Source organism: Gymnogyps californianus, chromosome 15, assembly GCF_018139145.2.
Source record: "Gymnogyps californianus isolate 813 chromosome 15, ASM1813914v2, whole genome shotgun sequence".
NCBI classification, from domain to species: domain Eukaryota; kingdom Metazoa; phylum Chordata; class Aves; order Accipitriformes; family Cathartidae; genus Gymnogyps; species Gymnogyps californianus.
In genome coordinates, this window is record NC_059485.1 from 8,941,177 (window position 1) to 8,954,411 (window position 13,235).

A 13,235-nucleotide genomic window follows, 5' to 3' on the forward strand; every position below is an offset into this window, starting at 1 on the left:
TCACTGTTGTGTTTCTTTAAAAAAATGCAAAACTGAAAGGCCATCAAATCTTAAAGAAAGAAAGATCAAACTTAAACTAACAATTAAAGAAAGCAAAACTTTGAGGAAGATGTGATGATTCTGGGCTTCTGGTCTTGTTTTAATGTAATGGTCCACGGAATCAGCAAATGCAAACTTCTCTGGGCTGTACCCCAGCTGACTCCGTGCCTTGTCTATTCGAAATGTATGAGTTATAGAAATGTTCTGTACCTATAGGGCAAAAGAGTTAACATAGAAAGATATCAATACATAGGAAATTGGAACAAAGTCTGTAAACGGTAGCAAAGACACAGCTAAAGGAAATGTAAAATAAAAAAAATACCACAACATTGTATCAATGTTGTATTGACATGTCACATTATTTTTAAAATTGTTCACTCAAAAGGAGAATCTTGAAAGTCCAAAGCAGCAGTAAAAGCTGCAAAGCAGAATCCTCTAGTCTTGAAAACATCCACAAAATGTTCTGTGCTCTTGTTTATGTACCTAAGGAGGCAGATAAAAGCCATCTCTTGGGTGCCTAAATATCTTCAGACATTAGGGCCCAACTGCCCAGCCAAAGCCATACAGGATACTGGGCCTTGGAAGGAAGGACCTGAAGCAGCCTCTCCCAGATTGCAAGCGTCAGCTCTTATCTTTTCAAAGATCATGGTAATGAGCGTAATACATTGCCTAAAACGTACATGACACATACATTTGCCCTGGAAACTGGAGGGTGAAGTAGTACTGGGTGGATTTTACTTTCTGGTGACTTAATCTTAAATTGTACCTCAATATTAACATGTATTATGCATCCTGTGAGAATTAAGGGGAGTTCACAAACAAAGACTTTACCTCATTTCTGGTCAGCAGTGGGGACAGTTCAACAAATGGCTTCAGCATCAGATGAAGGTATTCCATTATCATGGCTGCATAACAAAAGATTTCTACTTGAGGTAAGAATACTAAATTGCTATGCTATTATGATTTTGGCCTATCTATCTCGCACTGTATATGAGAGTGAAGGATAATCACGTACCTAAGGGCTCAGGGCACCATTACTAACATCAACAGGAGTACTTGCTCACAAGGGGTTGGATTTAATCTTAATACTTCAGTCAGCCTGAATTAGGGGGCTTGTGTGAAAAGGGTTTGGAGGGTTGGTGACAGGTCTAGTGAAAAGATTGTAAGACTTCATTAAAAAAGTGGTAACAACAAAATACTCAAAGTTGGATTCTGTCTTAGCTGCACACGGGGGTGGATTCTGGAGAGCGCATGGGATACAGGAGAACAAGACATTTACCCATGCAGGAAAGAGATACTCTTCAGCATATTTCATGGAGTCATGGATTTTTACATTTAACTTTTTATATTTATACCACTCACTCCACAAAGTTACACATCTGTTAAGTCCTACATAAAACTTGTTTTTGTGGGACTTAAATAAGAGATCATTCTGGTTTCAATACACTGCACAGAGCTGAACTTCAACCCTAACTGCTGCACGCTAGATGAGCCCACAGCATATTATTTTTATACATGAAACTGAAAATTGTGGGCAAATTAAAAAGCATTATATTACAAATACGAATGAGGGTAGTGTGGACAGGAAAGAGAAATGTTGATAAAATATTTTTACCTGATGCATAAACTAAGGAAGTAGGAATACGTATCCGTGGTTTACTGCAACCTAATCTTTCAAACTGAAAGAGATTTAAAAAACAGTGAAAAAACCAGAAACCTCAAACAAGTTTTAAAGTTTCAATACAGAAGATATTTGTGGAAATATTTACTGATAAAACAGAAAAATTCATCATTGCTGTTATTATTTGAGTTTTCATTTTTCAGGGATTCCAGTTAAATGTCACATGCAGACACTATGTAATTTTCAAGTGGCAGTCTTAAGAAAAAAAAGTTTATAATAATTGATCAAAATGTCATGGTGTGCTGATACCTAATTTAACATTGTGACATATTTATGGTTTTGAGCCCATCGTTAACAATAAAATTATCTTTTGAAAAGAATGTATATTACAGATTAATAATTAGGATTTATATTTTCTGTCCACCCAAAATAGCCACCGTTAACAGATGCATGCCCAAGAAATGAAGACAATGGCAACTCAAAAGAGGGTGCTGGTTTAGATGGTCCTTTGGTCTCAGTGGAGACAGTTGCTTTAATGTAGTATTTTAGGTAGGCTTTGTTACAGCGCTAATCACACTGAACTTCAAGCAGGAATTAAACCCACATTCAGAACGGAACTCTTACACCCAAAGCAAACATCCCAAATGTAACATGCACACAAAAGCCAGAGTTGTATACAGTCAAAGAAATTAATGTATTTGAAGATAAAGTATATATTGCACGTACAAGTGGAGTTAACCATTCAAAAAGGTTGAATTTTTCGCCATCATTAATGAAATACACCTGGCCACTCTGTTAAAGAGGTAGAGAAGAGACAAGTTAGTAAAAATAATACTGCATATATATTGACTTCTTTTTCTGTATCTCACTCCTTATGAATAGCTTAAAAATAATACAGCAATATAAAATATGCATGGATGTACATGCAAGTCAACAAACTATCTACGCGTGCTTCAATCAGTTGCACTAACGTGCGATGAAATTGGTGGACAAGTGGTTTATGTGATTAACGTGCCTTGGTATAAATTATTTATTCCAGATGTGCCTGTACAGAATGGCTATACTGACTATACGGAGATTACCAAATGCATTGGAAGTGGTGCCGTATCTAACTTGTGCTGTTAACACATATTCACCACAGGGTGGGACATGTTCTGCTCTCCGTCTAGTTAAGACTCATTGAAATCCGTAAGACTCCATCTGTGTAACCAAGGCGTAAGTTACCTCTTTCCCTTTTGCTTTTAGGGTTTGGGTTTTTTTGCTTTTAGGATTTTAGAAAAAGTAGTTTAATCTACTTTGAAAACCTTTCTAATATACTTTAAGGGTAGTGCTTCTAGGTCAAATAAAAACCTGTGTTTACAAGGAGGAAAACAGTTGCAACTGTTTTTGAAATCAATGAACCCAAATGAAATGTGCTTTTATTTGCATATGGTATGGGAAGAACTGATTATCACAGTTCAGAACATTAAGTCTGGATCTATACACAGGGGAACAGGGGATAAATCTGCCTGAACTTCCAATTTAATTTCCAACATAGCAAACATTCTTTGCTCACCTTCCAGAAATGGCAAATATTATGTTACAAAAATGCAAAGATGGAGATACTCTTACAGAACTGAATATTCCAACTCTTAACACACTGCACAGCCAATGCTGCCAGGTCCCACACTGTTCATAGCACATTTGTCGACTAAAAAGACAGACAACAACATAAGCTAATGGGCAATAACATTAATTACTGCGACTACAGTAGTTACTACACTGCACAGGGTACAGTGGCAGGATCCACTGTCAAATGAAAACTGTGGTGCTTTTATTGTTTACTTACAGCTATGTAGTTCTTTTCAGGGGTGAGAGCTTCAGCAGCTAGAATTTGAGCTTGTACAAGATTCTCTGCATGCACCCAGTTCATTTTAGCAGAAGGATCCCCAAACTTGAAGCTAAGTAGCCCTTTCTCAATATTCTTCTGTAGACATAAACAAACATGGAACCAAAGCAAAATGCGTTTTAAAATTAGGTACAGTGCACTTTCTTGTCCAGCTAAATGTAGCTGGACTTAAAAAAAAAAAAACATGAATCAGTTAAAAAGAATCAAGAGAAGTGCAGAGCGCTCTAAAAATACTGCTCATGAGGAAGGATTGAAGAACGTATTGAACGTCCTGAATTTACAAAAAATACAAGTCTGTTCTAAGGATAAGTAGAATATTGTATGGAAGGTAAGATACAGTTGTGAATGGATCAAAAGTATTCACAGAATTGGATCAAATTTAACAAATAGCTTTGGCTGGGAAAAAATGGAAGGTAAGCTAGGTGTCACGTTTTTCATTTCACAGGTACATTTTAGAAACTGCAAAATGTGACAGTTGCATAATGCCTTAAAATGGGCTCATAATAAATAAGCTTAAAATCTTAAATGGAAATTAAAAAAACCTATATTTTTTTCAAGGGCTAAAGCAAATCTCTCAGGTTTAACTAAAATGACATTTGCCATTCTTAAAAATTATTTTATTTAGAAGATGTCAAAGTATATTTTGGCTGACTTCAATACAATTCCCTACCTCAGCCACAAAACAAAAATTTTTATTATGTGGTAAGCTTGAATCTATTTGTTCCTCAAAGCAGTGCATAACTTTATATTGTACTGATGCTTTTAAAATAACTGACTCATATAATTCTACAGGGATCATATTCTAACCACTGAACTAGTCCTACAGTTTAAAAGACAGCAAGTGAAAAGGAGCAAAACGTGAGCACCTCAGCTGTTTGCCCTTTAGTAACCTATTGTACCAGAAGGTGCTTCCGACTCCTAACTTGTTTCATTGGATAGTGAAAGCTGTTAATAGTTGAGACTGGAAATAAGATATTTTGCCGTATCTCTTTTCATTAATATTTTAAACTATTTGGTGTAAGTTGCATGCAAATAGACATTTGAAATATCATAGATTGGCCTGAATCTTACAGTAAGCATTAAATTATAAAGCTGGACTTACATGTGTTTGTATTTCAAAAAAAGGCTTTTTTAATGTACTATACATTCTTTACAGATATAATTTAGTGCCTGTTAACAAAAGTTATAATATCCTCAGCAGACAATTGAATTGTTGAATTGCTGCCCAATAAGAAGGTCAGTTATTTATACCACAAATAAGTGATGCTGTTGTAGATCATAGAAAATTCTGCTGATTAAAAAATTAAAATACATACTGCTAGCCTTGGCAAGTGTCTTTGCTCTTCTGGTCCATAGATTCCTGGTGGGCGAAGAACACACGTATAGAGTCTTCCACCTCCTAGAAGAATTGATAAGACCATTCTTAATTGACTTTCACATGACTACGTTATGTCTTTCTTTGTATGAACCAAAGCCTGTGGTAGCAGAACTTACTCTGAAATAAATTAACTTCACCATCTTAAAAAATAATACATACCAAAAGGTGTTGACTTAGTAGTTGGATATTAAGCTGGCAGAATCAGAACATGCAAAAGAGCAAGATAAGATTCAGAGAAGTCCTGCCAGCATAGCTGGATTCCTAGAAATTACCAGATATTTCAAAACCTCTTTCTAACCAGTCCTTTGTTTCTGTTCCAAAGCAGTGAAGGAATGTGCCAACTGTGGTGATGAGTTTGCTGAAGTGAGCAAGTTATTGGTAGGAAAGTGGAATGAAACCAACTAATCTCATACAAAATTATTGATGGGAAACAGTGACTTGCTAGCAGTACAAGATAGAGCTGAAAGGTTCTCAACAGTAGGCACAGCCAGCTCCCACTAGAACTGCTGTAGAAGCTCTGGATAATTTCAGTGGGAGAAAGTAAGGACCATCATAAAAATCCGATCACTTCCCAAGTATATCAGTTCGCTGGTTCATCATCTGCTAATAACTGTTCTTAATAATAGTACTTGAAAACATGCAAAATACTCAATCCTGCTATGGCACAGGATCAAAATGGGATGTTTGGAACACTGACTGGTTCTAATTTCATTGACAAATGCAGAACTGTGTATTGCTCCTAAAATTAAGAGGGTCTTTGATGTAAAGAGCTGCTAATGAAATAAGGAAAAAACCCTTTATTTTTTAAACAAAATAATTCTATTGGGATGGAATGTCCATCAATGACTTTATGTCTCTTTATAGCCCTCTGCAAGTGCAAAGTGAAGAGAGTCTTTTGTGTAAGTTGTCTACAGCTAAATTTAGCTCAGTATCACTCAGTCACATAGAGTCATGTTGCACTTTACATTAATTTGTTTTGCACTGGCAGTTAATAGTATCTCACAGGTGAGCTTAAGTATTCAAGCGTATAACTGGCTTCCTCAACATGGAAAACTTTGGGAAGCACTAATAAATAATTCCAGGCTGTAGTATCAGGTGGCTTCTTCAGATTTTAATATATAACTCGGGGGCGGGGGGGTGTAACAATTTAATCAGCATTCATGTTTTACTTATGTTGCATAATACAGTGCCATGAAACACTTGTTTTTGTTTAATTTACAGCTGTCTTCATCTTTTCCATTAACATACTGAACTCACTGCTACCATGCTAAAACCTTTTACGGACACTGTGGGAACTTAAAACAATTAAAAGCGATTTTTAAGTGAAAATCTTTTAGTTTGTGAGAGGGGGTAGATAACTTGATTTCATAATTGCTGGACAATCTTGTCTACTAAGGACTGATACAGGATACAGGATGTTAGCGAGGAACAAGAAGAGGAGGAGTAAATTCTACTATGAATTCATGCTAAGACAAAAGTACCTGCTAGTGGAGTTCCATTAGCTGCTAGTACCATTTGTTCTGCAATTGATTTGGTTCTGGAATAATGATCAACATGCTACAGAGAAAAAGCAAATACATTTTCATCTGTTCTTGAAATGACAGGGCAGAGAGGCATCTCTTCTTCGCTAGTTTTTACTTACCAGATGGCAACAAGTACCTCAAAATACAGAAGCCGTGGGGTATCAGTGTAGGATAAAACATGCATATTGCTAAGGTAAGCAAGCATTTTTGTTTATGCAAATCCGGTTAATTAATTTCAGCACATTTGAGAAGCAATAAATACATGTATGCTTTGAATGCTGCCAAGAATGTAATCGATCGCTCCTTTGTAATCTGGATTTCTTTTTCAGGTAACAGAAAAGTCAAAAGCCAAGTTTTGAAGACATTACAATTGGTCTGAATTATCCTGTTCACTTTCTTGTGGCACTGTCCCAGAGAAAATATTATTTGATATATTCTTCAAAATATTATTCAATATTTTCTCTATCCATCTCTACTTCTTGAAAGAATGTGAGTACTTGATGGAGAGAGGAGGGACACAAAAACCAACCGCATATGCAAAGCACCCAGAATTGCTTTCTCCTTTTTAATTAAATGCAATAAAACCATATAAAAATAGGCTGCTTTTCCATATCAGCTCTACATTGAATATATGTCATTTTCAATAAGGGAGAAACAGAAAAATCATATAAATAATAAATGGCTAAAGAGGCACCAAGCCATATAACACAATCCCTATGTCCAGGTGGAATTTCATTAATGTTAATGGGACACTGTATGAGTTATTTTCCAAAATCAAGGCCTTGATAGGAAACAAAGAAACATATACTGCAAAGTACATAAAACTGATGTGTCAAGGTTGTGAATAGCATCTATAAAGAGTGTAAAGAGTTTTCTTTCTTGTACCTGGATTCTGGCATCAGGCAAAACATGGCCTTAAAAAGTCCAGGTTTTTCAGAAACAAGAAAGTAAACGAAGAGGAAGCTTGAAAATATAATACAACCAAAGTACCTTTTCGATTGGAAAATATGGCACAGTTTCCTCATCACCGTCTTCAATAGGGAGCCCTCCAAACACCACATTTACTGTACTGGTGTATATCAGTCTAGCGATGTTCCTTTGTTTGCAGGCTGCGGCAACGTATAAAGTAAATTAGTTTAGTGGAAAATGAATATGGAAAAAAAGTTTGTACGACCTTTTTCTGAGAAACTGTCAAATCTTCAAATCCTTCCATTTTGTGATTGGGTGATTTAAAATGCAAAGCGTATTTAAAGGGAAGACATCAGCATAGAACCAAGGGCTTTATAACCTGGCACATCCTGATTTGGGTGCTGCAAGCTAAGACTATGCCTCTGGGAGGGCTGCTAGCAGCCTGCTGAGATGGGCTTCAGCTCTAGCCAGGCAGGTGGCCAGGCGGCCATCTGCTTCAAGGGCTGCCCACGACCTGTGCACAAACTATTAGATAGCAACGAGGTTTACTGCTACAAAATACACATGGAAATAGTTAACTCCGTACATGGATATGGATTCTGACATCAGGTCAGACATGGTTATGAAAAGCTGAAGTAGTTGAACTACAGTGCTGGCTCTTGTATCACACCCTATAATGGAATCAAGCATAAAAAAGACCAATGACATGTTTCCTCATCTTCTGCCAAAAATGTAAAGTATTTGGTAAAAAATTGTGTGTGCCAAAAAAGCCAACTGGCTTTTTCTAAGTGGTGTAATATTTTGATATGCTATACTAACACCCAATGGCAAGGTTAGCTACATACCATCAATGATGAATCTTGTTCCATGAATGTTTACTGTTTCAATCTCTTCTCTGTGCAACTAGGAAAATAAAGAAATTGTGCATTTTTTAATAACAATACGTTTTAAATTCAATAGGGGGATGTTATAAATGTCCCCAAATAAAGGTAATGAGTTCAGTGCTTTGATTATAAAAAAGATCATTTAGACTGCTGTTTCAGACTTCAAGAAGTCAAATCATTATTTTTAAACTATGCCTGTATTTTTCTTGTATTTTTACAGACTAGCCTGCTTGAAGCAAAGAGAATCACGGTGCTTCTAAACATACATTCCCAGTTATTATACATCTTGCAGCAATATGTTAAATATCCATGTTTCAGCAGCACTTCAGTGACCAGTTGCCTCTACTCAGAGCAATTCCAAGTATGCATTGCTCAATTGCAAACATCTTTGAATGAGCTATTCTATCCAGCTAACGTAGTTACTGAAACTCCTTTTATTAAATAAGGTAAGAAAGGGGGTGTGTGTGTTTGTAACTCTAATCATAAAAATTGTGGCTCAGACTCCTACATCAAGTACATCCTTACAGCTTTTTACCCAATGGCAAACAATTAAGACTTGAAATACAGCCGTTGTTATAATTTAGTTATATAAAATAATTTATAATTTAGTTCAGGTTTTATTCCCCCCAGTGACCTTACACCTAGGAGTTCCATGTGAAAGGTTTAGGGAAGAATCAGGGTTTTGGAGGGAACCAGCCTCCCTTGTCTTTCCTTTTGTCCTCACACTATTTCAGAACTCTTCAATGCCGTTTTCAACTCAAAAGCCCTCCCAGGGTGCTGGTAGAGCCTCTAATGGGGAGGAAATCATTTCACAATTAGGAAAACAGTACTGTAAGCAGACTGCTTGCAGCTAGCACACCAGTTTGCACAAGGCAATTTACCAAAACAGCATAGACATGGATTCGGGCTCTCAGGATAATTTGAAGAGATAAAATTTAACATGCAGTGTTACAGCATGAAGTCTCTCATCCTCAGTGTGGGCAGTCGCACAGAAAAAAAAACTATTTGGACTCACTTGCTCTCTTCCTGACATTCCATATGAAGCTACATGAAACACACAGTCAGCCCCTTCACAGGCTGCAAATACGGCATCGTAATCCCTGACATCTGCCTGTAATACATTAGAAAAGATATTTAGACTTGAAATCAAAGCTGCAGGTTAGCATTTGTCATATAGTGGAGTAGCACAGAGGGAATGCATATATATAATTGTACTTACTGTATGTCCTGGGACTGAAAACTAGGCCCATTTTGGTACTTGCTGATAATGATACTTCTCTTCCATGGAACTCAAAGGACTTTAAAAACATTCATTAAGCCTCATAATACCCCTGTGTTCATTCTACAGGTGATTAAACTAAGGCACAGATGAGGGCAGTGACTGGGTCCCGAGGAGTACTTCAGAGTCAGGAGGTGAAGCGGGTACTCTGTGCTACGCGTTACAGGTTTCATTGTTTTCCTTATTTCAGATATACTAAAATCAGGTGACCAAAAATCATGTGGGATATTCACACAGTTAAAAAGGTTATTGAAATTTACACTGATTTGCAATTAGGTATTTGGATTCTGTGAAAACTAGTAAGACATTATGGACAAGGCAAATGAACTAACTTTGACTGTTGTGAAAATATGGCTTATCATACCTGGATACACACTACTCCATTGGGAATTTCCCAGATAGGCTTGTGTATGTCATACAGAACAACAGAAGCTCCTGCGTTGGCAAGAGCACATCCCAGCTTGTATCCAAAGTAGCCTCCGCCTCCTGTCACCACTGCTCTCATACTTTTTTCATTCAGCGCTCCAGCATTTCCGTTCACTTTAGAGTTAGAGGTTTGGTGCCAGGGTGTTGCAACCCCACTCAGTATAAGTTTTCTGTCAGTGAAATACTGCCTTCTATTACCAGACACATGTAACAACTTCTCCTCCATGTTGAAAAGTGCTCCATAGCGCTCCTGGATGCAGACGATTCCAGTGAGTTTCATGTTAACAAGCTCTATTCACAGCAGCAGAGTTTTACTTTAATGCAACCTGTTTAAGAGAGATAAAGACAAAAGCAAAACACTAGCTACAAAATTTCCAGATTTCAAAGATTTATTTTAAAAGACCCATTTAAATTTTCTGCTTAGATTGTTTAAGAGTTTAATTGTCATTTTCACATTTTACAAACATTTAAAATGCCTCTATACTATATTAAAAACACCATCCTGAAAACAAATAACAAAGGTTGCATGTTTTGGACTAAATATTTATTTGCAAATGGTATCCAGAATAATAAAGGAAAAACTAAAAAAAAAAAAATTTCCCTAACGCAGAGAACATGAATTCAAGTGTTTTCCACAAATGGGTCAAAATTAGAATAACGGTACAGACCAGAATTTTTTGATAGCAGAAGAGGAATTGCTGCCTATGTGAAATGCGTCTCCTGGTCTTAGTTCAATTCATTCTGGTCTATGTCAGAAGCTCAAAGATGGCCTTTAGGGGTCAGATGTGATGGGCGGCCATACCTGAATTTGAAATCTTGAACTGTCAGGAAAACTCTAAAGATGAACAAATTGCATTTAAGTTTCTGTGCTTAAAAAACAAGCAAGCAGGGCCAAGCAGAACAGCAGCAGAACAAAATGTCCCCTAGAGCAAAAGAAATCTTTAAGGCTTCTTTCACTTGGCCCTGGTTTATCACAAAGACAGACTTTTGAGTCAAGTCGTGTTTTCAACACCTTTCTAAGTAGCAGCAGCTGAATGTAAATTAAGAATACACTGTGGTTTTATCATTGGCAGTGATGGAGTTGAGATACATGAGGATTTCAGAAGGAAAGAGGAATGCCTGACACTTACTTTATATCTTTAGAAGGTGTATCAGAGAACAAGGCTATCAAATCCCTCACTTTCGAGGGGAACTAGAATAAAATAATTGCTATGTGACAGAAAGGGTCAATGAGTACATTAAGAAAAAAGTAATAGTGAATCATTTATTTCTGAAACGTGGAGGTTCTTTCCCATCTATGCAATGGTCAAGGGTTCATCACTGACAGACAGGGCATTTTGGAGGCTGTAGTTACCGATTTCCTTAGTTACCCGCATCCCTTCCCTGTGCCGCAATGAAAGATTAAAAGTCACCCGAGCTCCTGCAGGTATTCTCTGCATCTCACTTGCAAATTTGCCAGGGAAAGCCCGCTGCCAGGGGAACGCGGGGCCGGGCGCCAAGGAAACGCGTGCTCCGGTCAGCGGCCTCAGGGCTCCTCACCGCCGGCCCGGCCCGGCCCGGCCCCGCCAGCGGGGAGCGGCCGTTGGGGCTGTTGCCCCCCGCCCCGCTCGGCGGGTGCCTGCAGGCGGCGGCGGCGGTGCGCGGCTGCGGAGTGCGGCCGGGCCGAGGCGCGGGCAGCGGCACCGGCAGGTACCGTCGCACCGCAGGGGACGTGTCCCGGCCGGGCGCTCACCTCCGCCGCCGCCCCGCCGCCATCCCCCGCCGCGAGGTGCGGGCGCGGCGCGCGGGGGCCCGTGCGGCCCCGGCGGGTCCCCGAGCGGCGGCCCCTGCCGCCCGCGGCGCCGGGCAGGCGGAGCGGGGCCGGGTGGCCCCGCACATGGGGCCGCACCGGGCTCCTTGGAGTCCCGCAGCACCTCCCGGGTCCCGCTCATCCCGCAGCATCTCTGGCATCCCACCGCACTCCCAGGCGCCCGCAGCCCCCCTTGGGCTCCCACAGCCCCCCTAGGTTCCCGCTCGTCCCACAGCCCTCCTGTGGTACCACAGCACCCCTGTGTCCCACTCATTTTGCAGCACCTTTGGAATCCCACAGCATCCCTAGGATTCTGCTCACCCCACAGCGTCTTTGGGAGCCCCCAGCATTCCTGGGTTCCCATAGCATCCTATGGTGGCTCTTACCTCCATGTGTCTTCATACTGCCGCGACCACCACACGAAAGCATCCTGTCGGTAGCTAGGGCTCCATCCACACTGAGATACCTGTTGAACAGGTTGTTCAGGAAAAACACACCATCTCTTGATTACCGGTTGGATAGTCGTGGCAGGACATGGCTCAGAGAGATGCAGAGCATCTGAAACACCTGCAAAACAGCTGGAATCCCCAAAGAGGAAACATAATCATAAACAAATAGGCGCTAAGGTCCCTGCCCTCCTGAGCCGGCAGTGGGTCTCTGTTCAGCTCGGTGGTCACTCGTGTCAGAGGAATGTGAAAGGTGCCTCAGAGGAATGTGAAAGGACTCGGAGGTCACGAGTTGCAGAATTTCAGAGTCACCCATTCCAGGCAAAAAGTAAGCTTTGAACGTGTTTACCTCTTCCGTTATAGCTGTGTCATGTCTGAATGTTCATATTAAATTTTAATCATTTAAAGACACACTTGCAATTATGTTAGAGCAAAAGTAACTCGAACAATAGCCAGCTTAAACTAAGACTCAGTAAAGACCAACAGAAATGAGACAGCTGGCTATTCCAAACTGATAGTAAAAGTTGTCTTAAAACTTCAAATACTGGATTTGTAATAATGATAAATCAATTGAATGAAACCAGTTATTATTAATCAGTACTGTTATAACAGTGATGTAAAAAGCATCTTACCTGAAGTAACACATCAGAGGTTTGGCATTACAGGACTGGAATGGTGGGACTCCACGGGGACTTGCAACCACAAAGCCAGCAAATTCCTCGGTTAGTCCTTACTGAGGAGTATCCAAAAAAAAGCCACAGCCTGTACTTCTCACTGGGCTGCACTCAACTGCCCGACGTCTCTTCGGAAAAGTGTTGGTGTAATCTGGGATGCAGTGCTGAGCTATTAGCCTAATAAAAGCAATATATGAAAGATTCATAAATAGCTAATTTAAAGCAAATTAAATGTTTGCATGTAGTTAAAATACGCACACTGGGAAGTAATTTTACACTTGTGGTTTTCTATTCTGCATTTCTAGAGAAACAAGGCTTACGCAGTACCTCCTGCAGTGCTTGCTTGTCTGTCAGTCAGCTGCACTGCTGTATTGATAAA

General features: G+C 39.5%; 1 protein-coding gene across 1 annotated transcript; it reads right to left on the bottom strand.

Moving 5' to 3' along the window:
* On the bottom strand, positions 1–10,227 carry LOC127022456 (putative short-chain dehydrogenase/reductase family 42E member 2). The gene is made up of 11 exons (XM_050906059.1): positions 9,886–10,227; positions 9,258–9,353; positions 8,204–8,261; positions 7,440–7,558; positions 6,408–6,483; positions 4,865–4,947; positions 3,489–3,626; positions 2,387–2,452; positions 1,655–1,718; positions 871–944; positions 1–249 (listed from the first exon to the last, which is right to left on the bottom strand). The coding sequence occupies exons 1-11, from the start codon at positions 10,225–10,227 to the stop codon at positions 1–3; spliced, it is 1,365 nt and encodes a 454-aa protein (XP_050762016.1).
* Positions 10,228–13,235: the final 3,008 nt, after the last annotated feature.